The 18,358-nt window shown below is 36.8% G+C and overlaps 1 protein-coding gene and 1 long non-coding RNA gene across 3 annotated transcripts; one reads left to right on the top strand and one right to left on the bottom strand.

Annotated features, from left to right (window-relative positions):
* Positions 1-1,113: 1,113 nt before the first annotated feature.
* LOC111940672 (programmed cell death 1 ligand 2) lies at positions 1,114-17,384 on the top strand. Of its 2 annotated transcripts, XM_023943484.2 has the most exons (7): positions 1,114-1,197; positions 7,535-7,603; positions 8,928-9,290; positions 10,353-10,634; positions 11,940-12,080; positions 12,825-12,866; positions 14,988-17,384. In XM_023943484.2, exons 2-7 carry the CDS (start codon positions 7,549-7,551, stop codon positions 15,068-15,070), a joined length of 966 nt encoding a protein of 321 aa, XP_023799252.1. In that variant the 5' UTR covers positions 1,114-1,197; positions 7,535-7,548; the 3' UTR covers positions 15,071-17,384. The 2 variants fall into 2 exon arrangements, with proteins under 2 accessions (XP_023799252.1, XP_086724059.1); XM_086867933.1 differs by lacking the exon at positions 10,353-10,634 and having other exon boundaries at positions 14,988-15,149.
* On the bottom strand, positions 3,893-12,658 carry LOC147648451 (uncharacterized). Its single transcript, XR_015280403.1, has 3 exons — positions 8,938-12,658; positions 6,023-6,196; positions 3,893-5,245 (listed from the first exon to the last, which is right to left on the bottom strand). It is a non-coding gene; the product is annotated as an uncharacterized LOC147648451 (long non-coding RNA).
* Positions 17,385-18,358: the final 974 nt, after the last annotated feature.

The raw sequence follows: 18,358 nt of genomic DNA, 5'->3' as shown, positions 1-18,358 counted from the left end.
GGGGATGAGTAGTGATGGGGACTGTGAAGTAATTTTGGTGTTTCTTTTCTGTCACCCAAATCATTGACTTCTTCCAAAGAAGTCATTGCAGTTTTTCTGGGAAAAGGTGAGACTAACCATGAATTACTTTGTGTGACAGGGCTACACATGATAAGCTTACCGAGAAAAAATAAAGTAATGTAACAGGGGATTTGTTGAACCAGTTTGCTCTGTAGTAGGAAGCAGGAGACATAATTTCATAAACCATGGATCTGTGAGGCAGGCAATCATGATACAGCATCCTAAACAAGCTAGGATTCACAAGAGGAAAGCCACAATTCTTTTTTTGTGTTAAGGTAGAACACAATTCTCACAAGCAGTGAGAACTGAAGACAAAAGAGTATGTGTGTTCCACCTGTAGCACAAATGCATCTGTATCTTTTTTTATGTCTCTCACTCATGATGTCATCATAAATTAAAAGACAGAGTGATGAAAAATGAAATGATGCATCCATTGATAAAGTCGTTTGATAGAAAAAAATACTTTTATATTGGAAAGGGGATCTATCAGTCACCTAATCCAATCTTCCACTCAAAGCAGTGTGACATCTTAAAAAAATTGCCCAAGTTTTGTCCTGTAAAGTTCGGTGCGTTTGTAAGGATGGAGATTCACAATCTCACTAGAGTGTTTGACTAGGCTCATAGTGACTTTTTTTTTTGTAATAACATCCCTTTAGATGAAAATTAAGATGAAATGGGTTTTGCAAATATTAGGTAATTGCTTGATGAATTCTTGTAAAATTAATCTGATGAAAGCTAAGAAAATGTAACTTGACAGTTTCATGGATATAGAACAGTCCTAGCAAATGCAAGTTCAGATGCCAATGTTGTACACTGCTCTAAATGGTTATAAAACCGCTGAAAAATCATGGGTAAAATCAAAAGCAAAATTTGAGTACATAAATTTTGCAGAATGCTTTATACATTTTTTTGGATGCATGCACATTCTCAGTAATGCAGAGATGTAAGCTTCCAACATAGTCAGTTTCCTTATGACATAAAGCCTGAATAAGATCGGCCTACAAGCTGTACTATTGGTGCATGTTATACACTGTCATAAGAGTTGGGTGGTTTCTGCTATTGTGCAAATAGGACAGAGCTTTGAAAATCTTTGCTGTTACATGAATCAGATGGCAATGACCTGCATAAAGATCTGATGTGAGTATAACACTGATAAAATGCATGTTGATATCTCCTGTATTTCTGACTGATGTATTGCAAGTTTTTTCCTAGATTCTTAAGATTTACTGACGTTTATTTTAAAATTTTTACTGAGATACAGGCTCTGATTCTGAATGAAGGACTGGATAAGTTCCAGATCCTAAAACACAGGTCCATATAATTTCTAACCCTGATATTTTTAGAAGCTGAAACTGTCTTGCAACTCTACCTTCTATCACAGGCAAAGGCAGAGAAGTGGTGCTGGTGAGCCTCTTCAACTTATGCATGACAATGTAGTTCTTAGTAAATATTTCATCCTGAACTTCAGGGAGAAAAAACCCTCTGTATATATTCGTATTTATATATTCCTGTTTACTTTCTTTTAATTGTTACTAACACACTACTAACACACCAACAGTGTAGTTAGTACTAATAGTACTAATAGTTACTAACTATTGGAGACAATAGATTGTTTTGATTGTACAGCAAGTCTGGAGACTTTTACCTTCAGCATCCCAGAAAAAGCATAGGCTATAAAGAGGATAAGTTCTTGTGCCTCTCTGAGAAATCTTTCTTTAGAAACTGGAGATATGAAAGAAAATACGCAGTGTATCATGTCAGAGTTTTAGCCTGTATTCATTAATGTTGCTAAGAGCTGAAAAGCTCTGAAAGGTTCTATAATATATGACCACTTTTTAAATGTAACAAAATTTCATCCAAATTCTATCCTAGTATCTAGAGAAAAAAAAAAAATGCAGCCATATTAGAATGATTGTATTTGTTATGGAACAAAAAACTGACAGTGGAAAATAATCAACAGATGACACTTAAACAATGCAGGGAAGTGAGAATTCAGAGATAGTGTGAGCAAAGGATGAAGTGAGAAATTATGTCTTTTCACCTGAAAGATGAAGTGAGATGGAGAGAAGACTGAAATGATGCAAATAGACTGTCACAGGTAAACATCAGGAACAAAGCAATTGTCTCAACAATAAATTGCCTGTGTGGTGAGGTGGGCAACAAGGGACGACAACAAGTGTGCAAAAGACAGAGGAAGAACAGCAGGTGAGATTGTATATGGATAAGGGTGATTAGAGAGAATGAGAACAAGAGATTATGTCCACAGAATATACTGAGGCTAGAGATCTGGCCTTCCAACAAATTTTATATGCATGGTTAGGGTTTATTATGAAATTCCTGAAGTAGAAACAAAGTACTTTCTTTGTGAGATATGGAATAGCTGTAGTTTGTATCAGGATCTAATCCCTGTTTTTTTGTTTATTCTGTTGTTTATTTTCTGACCTAGGATTCTTAAACTTTCTTTCTTTATTTTTTTTGTTTGTTTCTTTTTTTTAAACTGGATCCTTCACTGAAAGCAAAATCAGTTGAGCCATTTTATGAGGATGTCAAAAGGTTGTGTTTTTCTGAACATGGGAGTATTAGAAGGAAATTGTTGTAAAAAGCTTGCTTCCGTTGCAGAATGCACAGAAGGCAGGGGAGTTTCAGTAACAGAAAGAGACAAAACTGTGATTGGGACCATATAATCTTTTGCTGTGTACATAGGTGCATGAGAAAATAGTCTCTTTCCTAAGTAAGTGAACATAAAACTTCATTTCATGCAGGGAGAGTCAAACAGAGCCAAGCCAGATGCCTGTTAACATAGCTTGATTGCTTGTGATTCAGATGAGTTTGTCATTTTAAGTTATTTCCAGAAGACACTGTTCTGTGCTTAGTATGGGTTCTAGCTTTGCAGTACAATAAAATAGAGTGTAGAAGGAGAGGGATTAGGAAAAGCATAGTCTGAGCTGATCTCAGCTCAATAATGTTGCAGAGTCTGAGTAGCAGAGTAAAAACATTGAATGCTGGAGTGGATAGATCAATTGCAATATTGGTGTTTCAAATCCATAACAAAGACTACCAGCTCAAGATGTCTCAGGATGCAAGACCACTTGCATCACCTTGTTTGCTAAAATGTATGGGACAGCTCATGTGGAAGTGGACACAGGCCAACTGTGCAGCTCCCAGCCATGGAGTTAATTTCCTTATATATAGTTATGTTCCTTGAAAGAACACTTGTGTGGGACACCTTGGTCTGCAGGGAAATATAATTCAAAGAAGGGTCTGTCTACCATAGCCATTAAGCTTTCTATAAAAGGACCAAGTACCCCTTCCTTAGTCTTTTAATACTTTCATCTTCCAGAATGAAATCTGAGTGATTATTGTGAACTTCTGTGTTGATTTGACTCCTGCTTTAAACCTGGAGGAAAGCCAGTGTGCTTGAAAGCTTCTTTAGTTTTTCGAACTGTTCTGATTATTCTGGTGGAAGATATTGGTCAACAAAACTCCTTGCTTAATGCTGCTAAGTTTCATTATGCAGGCATTAAATGTGTTTACTGTTCTAAATCATCCATTTGCTGGAATACAAATATTTTAGTAGCTGAAACAATGTTTCCAGGAAAGGGCTTTCCATTATTTATTAGACTATAAGGCCCCAGAATCTGTGACTGTGCCTCTGGTTGTTTTGTTTAATGGACAGCACAAGGACTTTGGTCAGCATCTTTTGTTATATTTGTATTGGGAATTATCACAGAACTACGGAACCACAGAATGATTTGAGTTAGAAGGAACCTTTAAAGGCCATGTGCAAGAGCAATCACACCAAGGGCAGTAATAAAGGTAGTTCCAGAGAATCTTAAACTAAGATGCTTCTTTTATTTAAGAAAAGCATTATGACCTTTCATGAATGAAATGAATAGGATTTAATTTACATTACTCATATGTGGGTTTCAATCTTTATTAGGAAGGAGTAGACTGCAAAATATTCTGTGATCTTCATGTTCATTTGCTTAAAATACTTCCTATAAACTTAAAATTATGAACATTGTTAGAGTTGTCACTAATGCCAAATCAATCCTAACTCTTATGACCAGATTGGTCATAAGATTGCTAACCCATTGTGGTTCACATGAGTGTTTTCTGAAAACAGGATCCACTAAATAACAATAAAACAGCAAAGAGGTCTATACAAAGCACAGCTACTTAAACAAACTACCCCAACTTTTGGTCAAGAGCTCCACGGTTTAAGCATCTAGCAGATTCATGTTCATATTTTGTCACTAGTTTAAGTTCCTGAGAGCATTCTTGTAACACCCAGCCTTGTCAAGATAAGCACCTTTTCATCTCTGAATGTAGAATGGAATGAAGTCTATACACCATGTTGAAAATGGAATAATATTGTTGCATGGAACATAGAGCTTGTACAGTTTGAAATGGGAATAATGAGTCTAAATTTTCCAAAGGAACAAGAAATATCTTTCTCACTCCTTACAAGAAGGATTTTGGATATTCACTTTAGATTTTATGTTAAGTAAAGGCAAAAATTACCCCTATTTTGAGACAAGTATTATAAACTCTCTGTATACATGAACTGGGACCAGGACAAAAGTCACAGGCATAACCAAATGAATGAATTAAGAGAAGAAAAACAACACTTAGTATCATTTTGATCTTTGGTGGAATTTTAGCATTTTATTATCATGGCCATCTGGATTTCAGTCACCATTCACTATGAAAATTTACCAGAATATGTTACTTGTGGGCCAATGAAGTCAAGTACGGGTTTCAATTTTGTATTTTCAGGAAAGCAAAAAAGTTGTACAAAAAGATAAGGTTATATTCCTCATTTTCCCTGATCATAGTCATACTTTTATTTTTATTGATCCAGTTCAAACTTTTTGTTTTGGCCCTACACCTCCATTAAAAGTATTACAACTCATAAAAAGCCACTATGATCTTTAGAAGTTTGATGTGATGCTTTTCACCACCTCAATTTTCCAAGGTTTTTTTAACTTAACTCTCATAATCACAGAGCACTTGCTTTTTCTTCTGCAGGTTGGTCTGTGAAATCAATTCACTGATAGCACCTGAATTGCTCTTGAAATGTCATGTTATTCCTTACTATTCTCAGACGTGTATTTTTATTTCCTCGCTATGCTGCAATAAGCATTAAGTGCTGATTTTTATGGAAGCATTCCTTCTGTTATCCCTGTGAATGTGTAACAGGCGTATGATTAATACATTTTAGAAGTGGCCTTTTGCTTAACAGAAAAACAAAAGACAGTGCTGTGCATAAGCTTAGGATAACTTAGGATAGTTGTGTGCAAGGACTACTGAAGAGCAGGGCATGACAAGTGTTTTATGAAAAGCAGGAAGAACATGAGGGTTACTCTGTAACTTCATGAATGGTTAGTAGTGCAAGCTCAGAAGAAATCACATTCCAGATGCTGGTGCAGACTTCTCTGTGGAAGTATGTCAGAGCCACATGATGAAGTGCAATAGGTAGATTGCACTGAGATTGCACAACTTGACGTCTGCTAGCGAGATTATGGAAATAAAGAAGGATGCCTTCTAACACAGATCCTTGCTGACAAATCCTTAATGTTTCTAATGCATGTGCCTATGCTAATAGGTCTATGATCTTTCTAACATAGATCCTTCCTGATTCCCATAAGCATTCTATGACTGCTTTCTGTATCACAAGTAAAATATTTACCTTTAATTTATTTTATTAAATAAATACATATTTGAATTTTTTTGTGTATTTATATTATGTGTATTGCTGTTCTAAAACTAATCCCTCTGGGCAGGCAAGCTTGACTTGATATTTAATAGTCATGATTATCTGCTGGGGCTTTGATTGTACATCTTTTTACTTTTATTATCAGTAATAAGTGTATTTTTAAAAATTCTATTCCCTGCATTATGAAATAAACATGCTCTGCATTCTCAATGTACTCTGAACTATAAAAAGAGAGCAGAATACCTAAAATGTCTCACATAAGGTTAATCCAGGGACCTAAACATTGATGTGAAATATTGTTCCATTCTCCATCCAGTTCTTCTCCTTATGTCCATCTTCTTCTAGGTAAGCTGTGTGGCAAAGAGAGCATAGCAGGAGACTGAGGATGGTAAATAGAAACCATCTTTACTTCTGCATCTGGAAAACAGAGATACTGATAATGTTTATTAGCTCCTTTCTCACACAGCCATAGTAATTATGATTCATCACACATTAAGTGATGATTAAAAGTGATAGATTCAATCCTCTGATAAAGGTAACTAGCTTTCATTTACATGAGTCTGATTACAGTAGTTTGCATGTCAACCATTATTTGTGATATCCTATGATTAAGGTCTAAATTTCCAGAAAAAGTCCCATAATTTTGGCTGCTAATTTGCTAAAGTTTGAGCCTCATGTTCCAAGATACTGAAAGCTGAAGGGTAGAAGCAATGAGAGAAATGCTGCACCTGAGAAAATTGGAACCAGAATGTTTCAAGCTGAGCCCACAAAATAATAGGGAAGTAAAATTAAACCCCTCCTCCAGTAAGTCTAACTCTGAGGAAGTCTAAAATTGTTCCTTCACTTCTTTACTTCCTTGTAGTTTATTTCTGGATCTTATTCACTGGTTTTTTTTCAGATTATAAGGCATGTTAGCAAGATTTAGTCAAAATAATTCTTCTGTCTTCTCTCATTAGCTTTGTTATAAATTTTGCCCCTGATGTTTTTGTTGTTTGGGTTTTTTCTCCTTTTAGTTATGTTGATCTGTATACAATAGTATGAAAAATATATGACAGTTTGCTTGCTACTGGAACACAAATATACTCTTTCTAACACCGTACTTTCTTCTTTTGCATTATTGCAAAATGTATTGTTGGTTTACTTTCAGTAATGCAAGGCAATTTGTACATGTCAGACATTGCCATATGTAAAGTGAAAGAATAGCAGCAGTAACCCTTTATTCTAATCCTTTCTGAAGCAAACTTCAATTTACCCATTCTGAGATTTTCACTGCCAGGTATTTCCTGGTCTTTAGGTTTAAGGCAATAAGAAACTGCAAAATACCCCATGCAAAACAGAGTTGAAACAAAAGCAGGGTTAAAAATCTTGTAAACTAGACATTTGTTAGTACAGACAGTTTAAAAATCTGCTTGTTTTTGTTCATTAATCTCTCCTGCATGGAGAGATTTTCAATCAAAGTTGCAATTCCCTTTCAGACTACTTAAAACTGCTTGCAAACTACAAATCCTGAAAATGTCATCAGTGAAGTTATGGAAACGTTTCATTTCTCTTTATTGCCACTGTTTCATTGCCATTGCTTCATATTCTTTGTGTGTGCATGAATTGCTCTAGTAAGGATTTTCCTTGTTTCTGCTGGTAGCCTAGTGTTTGCTTCTGGTTTTGCTGTTTATGAGCTGTGATTCATTTTAAAGGCTAGCATGGCCCTGATCTGCCTCAGGTGTTGCAAGTTCTAATGCAATCCTACTTTTATTTCAGTTCTACCTGAGAAAATGTTCCAGATCCTCACAATATTGTTGCTGGAAACACAGTTCTCCATGGTTTCAGGTAAGAGAAAATGTGCCTTCCAATTCTACTAGCAGAACCAGTGCAGCTTTTAGTATGTGGGCTTCAGCATCTCCAGCGATACTTGTATGAATGGTCTGTAATGTCTGGAGCCTTTGCTTTCCATCTTATAGAAGGCACGGTCACTGTCTGAGCACAGGACACGTGTCCATCACTTTCCAGAGTCAGGCTTCTTTAACATATTGTGTATTGGCAGCTGAGGTGTCCAGCAGCAGTGGCACGGCTGTGAGAGGGATGATGACCAAAGCAACCAGCGCCCACTGGGAAACATAACAATCTCAGTGTGAGGCAGAGTGAAGTAAAATCACTTGTGTTCCCCTGTCCATGTCTGTAGAAGAAGCAGCTTGGCTAAAACCCAGATGGAGATTGGCGCTTTTCACGTAATTTTTTCCCTTGTTACAGTTGTATTAGAATGAATAAACAAACATTGCTAAGGGGAACCTAGCAATGCTAAGGTTTCCCTGTAAGTATTTCAGAGACACATACAATAAAAAGAATACATGAGCAGTTGCATGGACTTCTCTTTGGAATATAGCTACCAACACTTCCAAGTACTCACTGAGGAATCCTGAATTGTCTACCAATATATGGTACATCCGAGATGTAGTAACAAGGTATATTGAATGATGTATTATAAATAACGCTGCCATATCAAGTACACTCTAAAGTGGCAACATATTCATAACAATATTAATTTCAGATTGGGTGTATGGCTAAGATTATTTTGATGTATTTCTGTAATATTGTTGCATGTATCTGAGAAAATGTATGACATCAATTGATACAGTTCCAGGTTTGTGCAGACTGTAATTGCTACATAGCAATTCTGAACTATACAGGTCTATCCAGTGCAACTTTGTTTCACAGGAGTAACACTGATCTGTCTTTTTGTAAAGGATAATGAAATCAGATGTACAATTTCCACAATTAATTGTTGGTTTTACTACATTTAGGACATGTAAGAGAACATATCACAGTCTGATAAAAAGGGTCCCTGTGTAACCACTGGCCTAGCCTTAAGTTACTCATAAAATGTGAAAAAAACCCACAAAACCCCAAACTAGGTCATTTTGCCCTCATCTTTCAGATTCTGTAATCAGTACAGAATATAGATTATTTGCTATAATTACTATATGGTAAAAATATTAGTGTGAATATGAACAAAAATGCTTAAAACATTTAGTCAAATCAGTAACCATATATTTCTGACTATCTTTATAAAGTATCTGACACGGTTTTGCACACATTTAAAGAAAATCAGAACATATGATGAAACTAACTGAACTGTTCTCTTTTCCTCACACAGCTTTACTTACAGTTGAAGTTCCTCAACAGCTCTACACTGCAGAGTATGGGAGCAATGTGACCATGGAATGCAGATTCCCTGTGAATGGCTCCATAGATCTAGGACTTCTGACTGTTCTTTGGGAGCAGAAAAGGCAGGGCTGGTTGAAATCAAAAGAAGTGTACACATTCCGTAATGGGAAGGTACTCCATCCGTCTCAACATCCTGATTACATAGGAAGAGCATCACTTCTGCACCGTGAACTGAAGTTGGGACGAGCCATCCTTCAGATCACCAATGTGAAGATCACAGATGCAGGGTCATACCTTTGTCTCATTGAGTACCAGGGAGTGGACTACAAGTACATTGCTTTGGAAGTAAAAGGTGAGTGGTTAAATTAAATGTAAATGTACACTCATTGAGATGTCTCTACTTAATTCCTACAAATTCATAGAAATTATTTAATCTGAAGCAATTTGTTGCTAGTTGTTTTTCCAAAACTTTGTTGTCCGTGCCCAGCTGAAGCAAAGCAGTTGTCTTAGAGGTGGCTAGCCTTTTGTTCAACAGCTGAGCTCCTCCAGGAGCACCCAGTGCCAGGGAGGGACAGCATCCATTCTCTTTCCATCCTTCTTCCTGTCCCCTTCTTTCTACAGCCTCTTCTCCAGTGTCACCACCTCCCTCCTCTCCTTTGATCCCCCGCCTTGATGGGTCACCCTCCGGCCATTCCCAAAAGTTTCTCAGATGTACTTCTGAACCCTGCTACAACTACCCAAGTGGCTGGGATTCCCCAAGTGACTGCAGCTCCCAGGGCAAGGACATGTGATTTTCTGTGTTCATTGAAGCCAAATGGGCATTAGTAATAAAGGTTGCTTTATTAACTGTGTTACTGGACAGCATGACAGACCAGATCTTTGAAAACACTTCTGGTATTTCCCACTAATTGTGTGTTTGTGTTATGCAAGGCAGCATTAGTTTCCCACACAGATATTTAAATAACAGTCTTTATCAAATGCAAAAATAGACATTCTTAAGACCCACATTAGTTCCTCTGAAAAGTCAATTTTGTTCTAATATGATGAAAATATTACACTGTTTATAAGCTATACTAAAACAAATATGAAAATCAGTCTTCCTGGAAGCGGCATATTTTAAAAGTGAAAATAAGGGTCCCATAAGATTCCACTTGTCTCCTCTGTCTTAATAAATTATAAATTTAGTGTCAACTACTGTCCTGCAAAAAGTACTGGAGCATGTTCTTTTGCTGTAGGCATGGTAAGCATGGAAGAAACAATTTTGCATTGTTCTACAAAATATCCTTCATAATTTTAAATAAGCGTCCGTCCCACAGATATACCCAGAGACAATACATAGCATTAAAGGAAAGCAGGGAAAGTGAAAGTGACTATCATTGCATACAACAATTTCACTCAACAACTTCTTATGCAGCATCTTACAAGAGAATAAACACTCAAGTAATGAGAATACCAGGTGAAGACACGTTTGTTTTTATGTGCCAGTCAGAAGGCTTTCCTCTGGCAGAGGTTTTCTGGCAACATGAGAACTTCAATCTCAGTGGACCTGCAAATACCACCTATACACTGACTGCAGATGGCCTCTACAATGTCACCAGCATCCTCACAATCAAACCAAACATGAGTGAGAACTACACCTGTGTCTTCTGGAATAAAGAACTGAATGGAGAAACTTCAGCTTACATTTCCACTTTAGGTTTGTATGACCTTGAACTTGTACACAACAGTGTTCATACGTGCATCATGGTCCATCACTGGAGTTCAGTCCTAGAAATCAGTCTAATATTGATTCTTGGGAAACTGAATAAGTCAGTATAATTTATGTATTTGAAGTCCCAGCTTCCAGTCCAACAAACCGGTCTGTATTTTTCTATATGTTTTAATTTTAGGGTAGCTTTCTTTATTTTCCTGCCAGTACAGAGGGAATCTTTTCAGCTGCACGGGTATCCTCCCTGATAGTCTCCTAGTTTTTGTTCTGTTGTTCTAGCTAGTTGTCTACCTTGACTTCAGCAAGGCTTTTTCCCGTAATACCCTCATGGGTAAGCTCAGGAAATGTGGGTTAGATGAACAGGGCCAAGAACTGGTTAAACAACAAAGCATAGAAGATTGTGATCAGAGGAATTGAATCAAGATGGAAGCCTGCCATTGGCATTCCCCAAGGATCAATACTAGGTCCAGGCTTATTCAATTTATCAAGAACCCCGACAATAGAATCAAAAGCACCCTCCACGGGTTTGCTGGTGACACTAAACTGGGGGTAGTGTCTGATTCACTTGAAGGCTCTGCTGCCATTCCATAGACCTTGATCAGCTGGAGGGTTGGGCAGAGAGAAACTTAATGAGGTTGAACTGAGTGTAAGCTACTGCACCTGGGGAGAAAGTGCTTCACATGCCAGCACAGGTTGGGGTCTGACCTCTGCAAAGTGGTTCTGCAAAGGACCTGGGAGTCCTGGCAGACAAAAAGCTCTCCATGAGCCAGCCAAGAAAGCTAATAGTATCCTGGGGCACATTAGGAAGAGCATTGCCAGCAGGTCGAGGCAGATGACCCTACCTCTTTACTCAGCAGTAGTGAGGCCACATCTGGAGTGCTGTGCCCATTTCTGGGATCCTCAGGACACGAGAGGGAAGGAAGTACTGGATAGGGTTCAGCGACAGCCACAAGGAAGATGAGGGGTCTGGTGCATCTCTCTTATGCAGAGACACTGTTTAGTTTGGATAAGACTGAGAGGGGGTCTCATCAATATATATAAATATTTCAAAGGCCAATACAATGGTGCCAGACTCAAACGCCTTACAAATTATTTGACTTGTTTTTGTAAGGCTTTTTACAGTAATGCTTCAGAATATATTATTCATAAAATGAGTGTAAACCACTCTGCTGATGAATTTTAAAAATCCTTTGTTCAATCAGAGCAAGACTTCAGAGAAACAGAGCTGATAACTTGATAAAAAATGCCTGGTTTCTAAGTGATAAATTTACTTTCTTTTCATGTTTTTGACAGCTTTAACGAGTACACAGTATAGTGGACAAAAAATCCTGATCTCTTTAATCATCCCCATATGTGTGACTGTAGCTGTCCTTCTCTCTGCACTAATAACATTTCAGAAGAGAAAATCATTCAAGAATGAGAAACCCAAAAAAGGTACATTTTACTTCAGATAGTGAAACTTCTCACTATTTCTTTATTTTTTCCTTTGAACAACCCTTAGGAAATTTGAGTAACTCTAGACACACTTACAGGACTTGGTCACTGACCATTTTATTTCTAGATGACAAGAGGGTAGAAAATGAAATCTTGGATAATTTGCCTCACTGTATTTTACTCTGTGAGACAAAGTGTATAGAAATATACATTTTTAAAAATGACCAGTCAGTATTATGCACAGAATACAAACAAACTTTGCTTTGGGTAAGGAGCACCTGTAAAAGCACAGCTTGAATGGTGTTTTCTTCACAGCTACAATGACATTGTGGCCTCAGTGTCTTATACAGAATTTTTATTTTTCAACTCCATTATGGCAATATAACTAAAATGGTGCGATACAGGACTATCCTAGTATTTCTTTCCTTGTTTGCCTGTGCAGTAATGCAAAAGTAATAAAGCAAACAGAATATTATTCTAGTATTTTCTTTCACATGAACAGAATCTAGTAAACCAGACAAATACATTTATAGTAATGAAAAGAGAGTCTTAACATTATGACTTCAGAATCTGATCAAAGTTTTGAAAAAGAAAATAAATGTAGAGAAGTTTATTTATTTGATATGATTTAATAATATACTTAACTGCTTGCAGCTCAGCTTAATCTAAATGTTTGTTGAATTGAATTGTTTCTTTCAAATCTAGAAATGTTTAAGCTAAACTTGCATGTATTTACTTTAACAGACAGGAAAAGAAAACTGAACCCTAATGCAAAGGATGAGAACAGTAAGTCATAGCCAATTCTTTAAATTTACATTTACAGGTTTTTCTTTCTTACATTTAAAATCTGAAAAAAATATGTAGATTGCAACCTAAATAATATTACAGTGAAACAGAGAGTAGTTTTCAGTTTAAATTCTTATGAGTTATTTTACGAATGCAGTTTCTAAAGTTGGCTTTCTCTTGGGCAACGCAAAAATTTATAAATATTGGTTCCCTTTCACTGAGGTACCAATAGCTTTCATACATAGCTCAGCACATACCTCCATATATTAAGTGGGGTTCTGGTAGTTTTGGCTGAGAAGGATACTCAGAAATCTGGTTGTTTTGGAAAGCATCGAGTTTTTTATTGTGGATATAGTCTGTTATACTTTGGATCAGGCTACAGGTTTTAATAACAAATAAAATGATACCTCATTTATCTAGAATATTATATCATCTCCTAGGCTACTTCTTGTCTTCTTGTCCAGGATTTTTTACATTTCAGAGGGAAGAAAATACTTTAAAAACTGTCAGGATGCATCTAACTGTTCTGTACTAAAATTGAACTGAAAAAAGAAAAAACAAACCACCATAGAAAACTATAAATTGATATGACAAGAAAAGTCTTAATACACCTACTTAAATAAATCAGTTTTGTTACCTATAGATAAAAGCTTGACAGGTTAATGCATTGTGAGGAGAGAGGCTGTGGCCAGTGTTAGGTTCAGATCTACTTGGTTCAGCCATAATTCCTTGGTGTCCATGCAGACCCTCACATAGCATATTGAGGTCAGCCCTGAGGCCACCAAGGAGCACAAATGGAGTAATACTATGATGTAGCTAACCAAGTGAACACAGAGACAATTCAGGGCTTTTCCAAGGACAGGAGTTTTTTGAGAATCCACCCACCTTTCTCACTTGTAAAAAAATACATTAAGAAGTTGCCACCTTAAAAATGAATTTTGTAGGTGAAAGCTAGTTTGGATGAAGAGGGCATGAAGCCACTGATTTACAAATTGCCTCAGGTTGTCATGTTTGAATCTTAACAGTAACTGTTTGATCCACTGCCATCAGTAGATATTACAGGTAAAATAACTCTTTCAGAAAGACACTTTCACCTTCCAGAAACCTTGCTGCAGTCAAAGTCTCATTCTTATTTTTCATGTGGCAGTGTGAAACTTTAGTGGCATCATGCCATGCATTAATGAACACAAGCGCAAGGCAAGCAGCATTTTGGAGGACAGCATTGGTGCATGTCCGGACACAATTCCAGTGCATATTGTCTGAGCACAGCTTGGCTTCCCCTGGCTTTTTGTATTACTTTTGTAGAATTTTTCCACCTTGCTGCCTCTTCTGTGCACTTAGTGAAATGAAGAAATTAAAGGAGACGAGGCTGCTGTTTGTGGTTTTACTTCTTCATTTTAATGACAAAAAACTTCGTCTTACTTGCAGCATGCAGTAAGTCAGATGACAAACATCTATATTTCTCAGCACTGGATATTTTTAAGAAACCCTGGAAAGAACCTTTTTTCCATCATGAGTAGGTAGCTGAAGCATACTTTATCAGTGTCTTGGAAATGACCCATACAGTCCTGATTACAGGAACAAGGATTATTAATGTTACCAGTTTTAACTTACAGCTCAAGCTGTAACAGAACTGAATATGCAGGACATTTAAACTAATCACTGAAATCCCAGTTCTGTACATTTTTAATCATATGCACGTATTTACTAAGAAACATTACCATGGGTGCCCTTTAAAAATATTTCAGTTTTGTTATTTCATTTATATGGCTGAATATAAATTCAGTGATAGCTGAATTTATAATATTCATTTCATTTATATGGCTGAATATAAGTGATATTTATATCACTTATATATAAGTGATATAGTGAGTGATAGCTTTGTTATAATAGAAAATTCAGAATTTGGACTACAGATAAAAGAGATAATCTTTTCCTCAGAAAAGATTGCAGCAGATGTTCTTGTAAATTATGACAGCTTTAAGGAACCACTGTAACATCAGCATGATGCAGAAGACTGAGCTTTCACTTTTTACCACTCAGTTTTTAAAATCAGCCCTTTTATTGTCTTAAATCACTGCAGATTTTTAAACTAATGCTATTGCATTTTCTTTCTTTAAGGCGATGATTTTAGCGCTCAGACTGAGGCTTTATACTTGTCAGCTGTCACAGCTTCAAGAGACAGTGGGACTGTGGGTCTGTGAAAACTCTTCATCTTACGTGCCATAATTTGCACTTTTTCTATCTGTTTTGGGGACGTCAAAAGAAAATTACAGCACTTTAGTCTTGGGATAAACAGTGAACTCATGGGGATGTATTTGCACTGCAGCGATGGAAAGCTATGCCTCCTCAAATACCATACCTTCTTGAAGTTACTGAGAACTATGCTGTCATGAAGTGTGATTTACCACCACTGTGGAGAGGTCATCTGAGTGCCTTTGTAACACTTGACTTTTGGACTTACTGTTGCTCAAGGGATTTTTGTTTAAGAATGTTTTTATTAACTGTTTCAGTCTCAGGAATGGTGCTTGTATTCAAACATCTTGTGGAATTTGAATAAAAGCTATAAATGCTATCTTATGTCAATTATCTTTCAGGTGGAAACATCATTACATGCCCATATCCCATTTCCAAATTTTCTAACACATTAAACTGGATATTACCACAAGTACCCATGATCATGGCAACATCTAAAAGATATTTCATATCACAAGAGCAATAAGAGGTTGAAATTGAATCAAATGACAGAAAAAAAACCACAATCCAGCAATAAATCAACATTATGTTGCAGTAGAGAATTTTCATGTCTGTATAAAACCTCACAAGTAAGTAGGAAAAAAAACATGAACTGTGATGCTATGCTACATGACAGTATGAAGTTTCAAATGTGAACTGATTATTCAACAGAATTTTCTTTAGGATGGATTTCAAAGCACAAGTGAAGCTCAGACAGGTTTCTGCATTGGTTATTTTTTTGCCTTTGTTCAGAGCCTTTTCCATGCCAGACTGCTTTACTTCCTAATACTGGAATGCCAGATTTGGAAAAAAACATCCAAAATGAAACAACTTTGCCTCTTAGATAGTCATGAGACAGTGAAGCAAGGGCACTGGGTAAGATTTGTCTTACTGTTTTTGGAAGACCGGTGGCTTTGGTAAGCTGTGTTTTCTACTAAGATAGATGTAACAAGACTGAAGAAAGGTGTTCACATGGATGCTACTTCTGTCATGATCTTGCTCTTAAAAGAGTTCCTCTGCTTTAAGCTTTTTTCACAGCACTTGCTCTTAATTTGGATGGGACACTGCTTCTCCAGTGTCACTTTGCAGCTATTTATTCCAGCAAAAGGTGGACCTACAGTGCTGCTAGGAGACCAGAACATCAGCAGTCATTCTCTCTTGGACAAGTGATTTTAAAAAGACTACCATTGATTTTACTCATAGAAGAGGAAAACTAACCTCTCTCTGACATCATCTGTACTTTAATATCTATGTACTGCACCTTTAATTACCCTTTGTAGCTGCTGGATTCAGCTGAGACAAATCCACTCTAGGCTTGATATGTCCTATGTCCTTGCTGACACAGCAAATCAGGCAGATGTCAGAGAATTAGAGGCAGCTTCTTGAAGCATTGGTTAGCTTAATATGGAATAGCAGCTTGAGAACTGCCCAGGCTTGCACCATTTAGCAGTATTTAAGGGTCAGTGCACAATGTCAAGCAATTTCTCTGTTTCAGATTTGTACTCTGCTGGGAACTATGAGCCCTTCTGTCAGCCATGGTGAAATCTAACCCACTGTGCTCCTGCAAAGAGTTAATTTTGCATTTTTCTATTTTTTTCCTCATGAAAATGAAATGGGAGTAATTAAAACTGAATTTATGTGTATGAACATAAATAGTACACCACAGTCTTTGCAATTAGATTATGGTGATACTATTTTTCCTTACTGAAATGGAAGTCATTCTGTCATTTTCTTTTACTGGTGAGTAAACGCTGCCTTGGTGTGGGCAGCAAAGAACAAGTGTGGGTAGCGTTTCCTGACCATTTTACAGGCATGGCAAACACTACCCTGCTTTCCCTCTTACTGGATTGTACACTGAAAGGTTTCACCTGGCATCCCTAGGCAGAGGCAGTTTTCCACAGATTTCCACAACACTCCTATCCTCTATCCACTCCATTTCATTATGAATGGAACAATAGCACTGTTTACTGCAATAACTGTAGGAATACCTAGAAATGTATTTTGGCTCATGAGTTTCTATTTTCACCAGCTCTTGCTGGATGCTTATGAAGCTGACTGACACATCCGAGTATGTGAAAGTTAGCTTGTCAGCAGCTTGGCCAGTCTATCTATGTGTATGAATTAATGCAAAGCTTGTCTTTTACTGTAAACCATTGAGCATATGATATGTGTGTGATATGATGAATCTCAGTTCTTTCTGCTTCACCTACTGTTTTACACGCTGTTATCTCCAAACAGCTGAAGTGAATTTTCATGCACAGATAAACTGCCTGCAAAATGTTTGAAGGGTTTGTGTTCTGTTTGTTTGTAGTGTTGTCTTTATGGGGTTTTTTTGGTGGTTCTTATTTTGTTCATTAGTTCTTTTTAAAAAAAATGGGTTGTTGGGGATTTTTGTTCACTTGGTGTTGTTGTCTTTTCGTTTGTTTTTTTTTTATAGTTTTGAACTTTAAACTGAGTCTAGAGCTGGTGTTCTTAGACCATAAAACTATTAGGTGCTTTTAGAGTTTGATTTTAAAACTTACTTGTACTCTCATCTGGCAGAAAGGATGCCTTGAATGAGAAGGTTCTGTTACCCTTTCTGATATGTACCACCTCTATTCATCTCCATACATTTGTTTCAACTATGTTAAAACCATACTGTTTGCCACCAAAACAGATATCTACAAAATAGTTACAGAGAAAGGTTTTACAAACCACCTCTATAAAGTAAAGGGTCACTGTTACAGAAATAAGTCTAACTTCAAGCTTGTCTTTTCTTTCTATGGAGATGGGGATCAACTAAGCAACCCCCTTCTAATCCAAAATGACCTTTGTAAATTTGTTGCTCAAATTAACTTCCATATCCTCTGTAATTATCTGACTTTTCTTTTACTCTGCTGAACATGTAGTCCAAAAGTACAACCCCAGATCAATTACTATGATCTGGTTCAACAAGATATCCTGGTTTTCCTCACCATGTTGTCAAGCATGCTCTGTAATACTTTTTTATAGCAAGTGCTTGGTAATATTTCACTCAAACTCCATATGCAGCCATATGGTAAAAAGTAGCTGAAACAGATAAGTGCATTGTGCAAATATTGTTAAAAGCCGACTTTAAAGAACTACTATTGGTTTTATTTTCATTATGTTTTTTCAGCAGCTAATGTTTGTTTACTCACAAGCACATTTCCTTAAAGGGCTTTTCCAAGTGAGAAGTGAAACCTCTTTCATGCACAGTCTGTGTTAAAAACCACCTTACATAAGGAATGATGCAGCAG

This window comes from Cyanistes caeruleus, chromosome Z (genome assembly GCF_971803275.1).
Source record: "Cyanistes caeruleus chromosome Z, bCyaCae1.hap1.1, whole genome shotgun sequence".
NCBI classification, from domain to species: Eukaryota; Metazoa; Chordata; class Aves; order Passeriformes; family Paridae; genus Cyanistes; species Cyanistes caeruleus.
Note: the sequence above shows the minus strand (reverse complement) of the source record. Positions and strands in the feature narration are given on the sequence as shown.

What these genes read in the sequence shown, in the direction of transcription:
- LOC111940672 (XM_023943484.2), top strand. Translation starts at nt 7,549, where the DNA reads ATGTTCCAGATCCTCACAATATTGTTGCTGGAAACACAGTTCTCCATG. An exon ending in CATTGCTTTGGAAGTAAAAG is followed by an intron (nt 9,291 to 10,352) that starts GTGAGTGGTTAA and finishes CTTCTTATGCAG; the next exon opens with CATCTTACAAGAGAATAAAC. An exon ending in TAATGCAAAGGATGAGAACA is followed by an intron (nt 12,867 to 14,987) that starts GTAAGTCATAGC and finishes TCTTTCTTTAAG; the next exon opens with GCGATGATTTTAGCGCTCAG.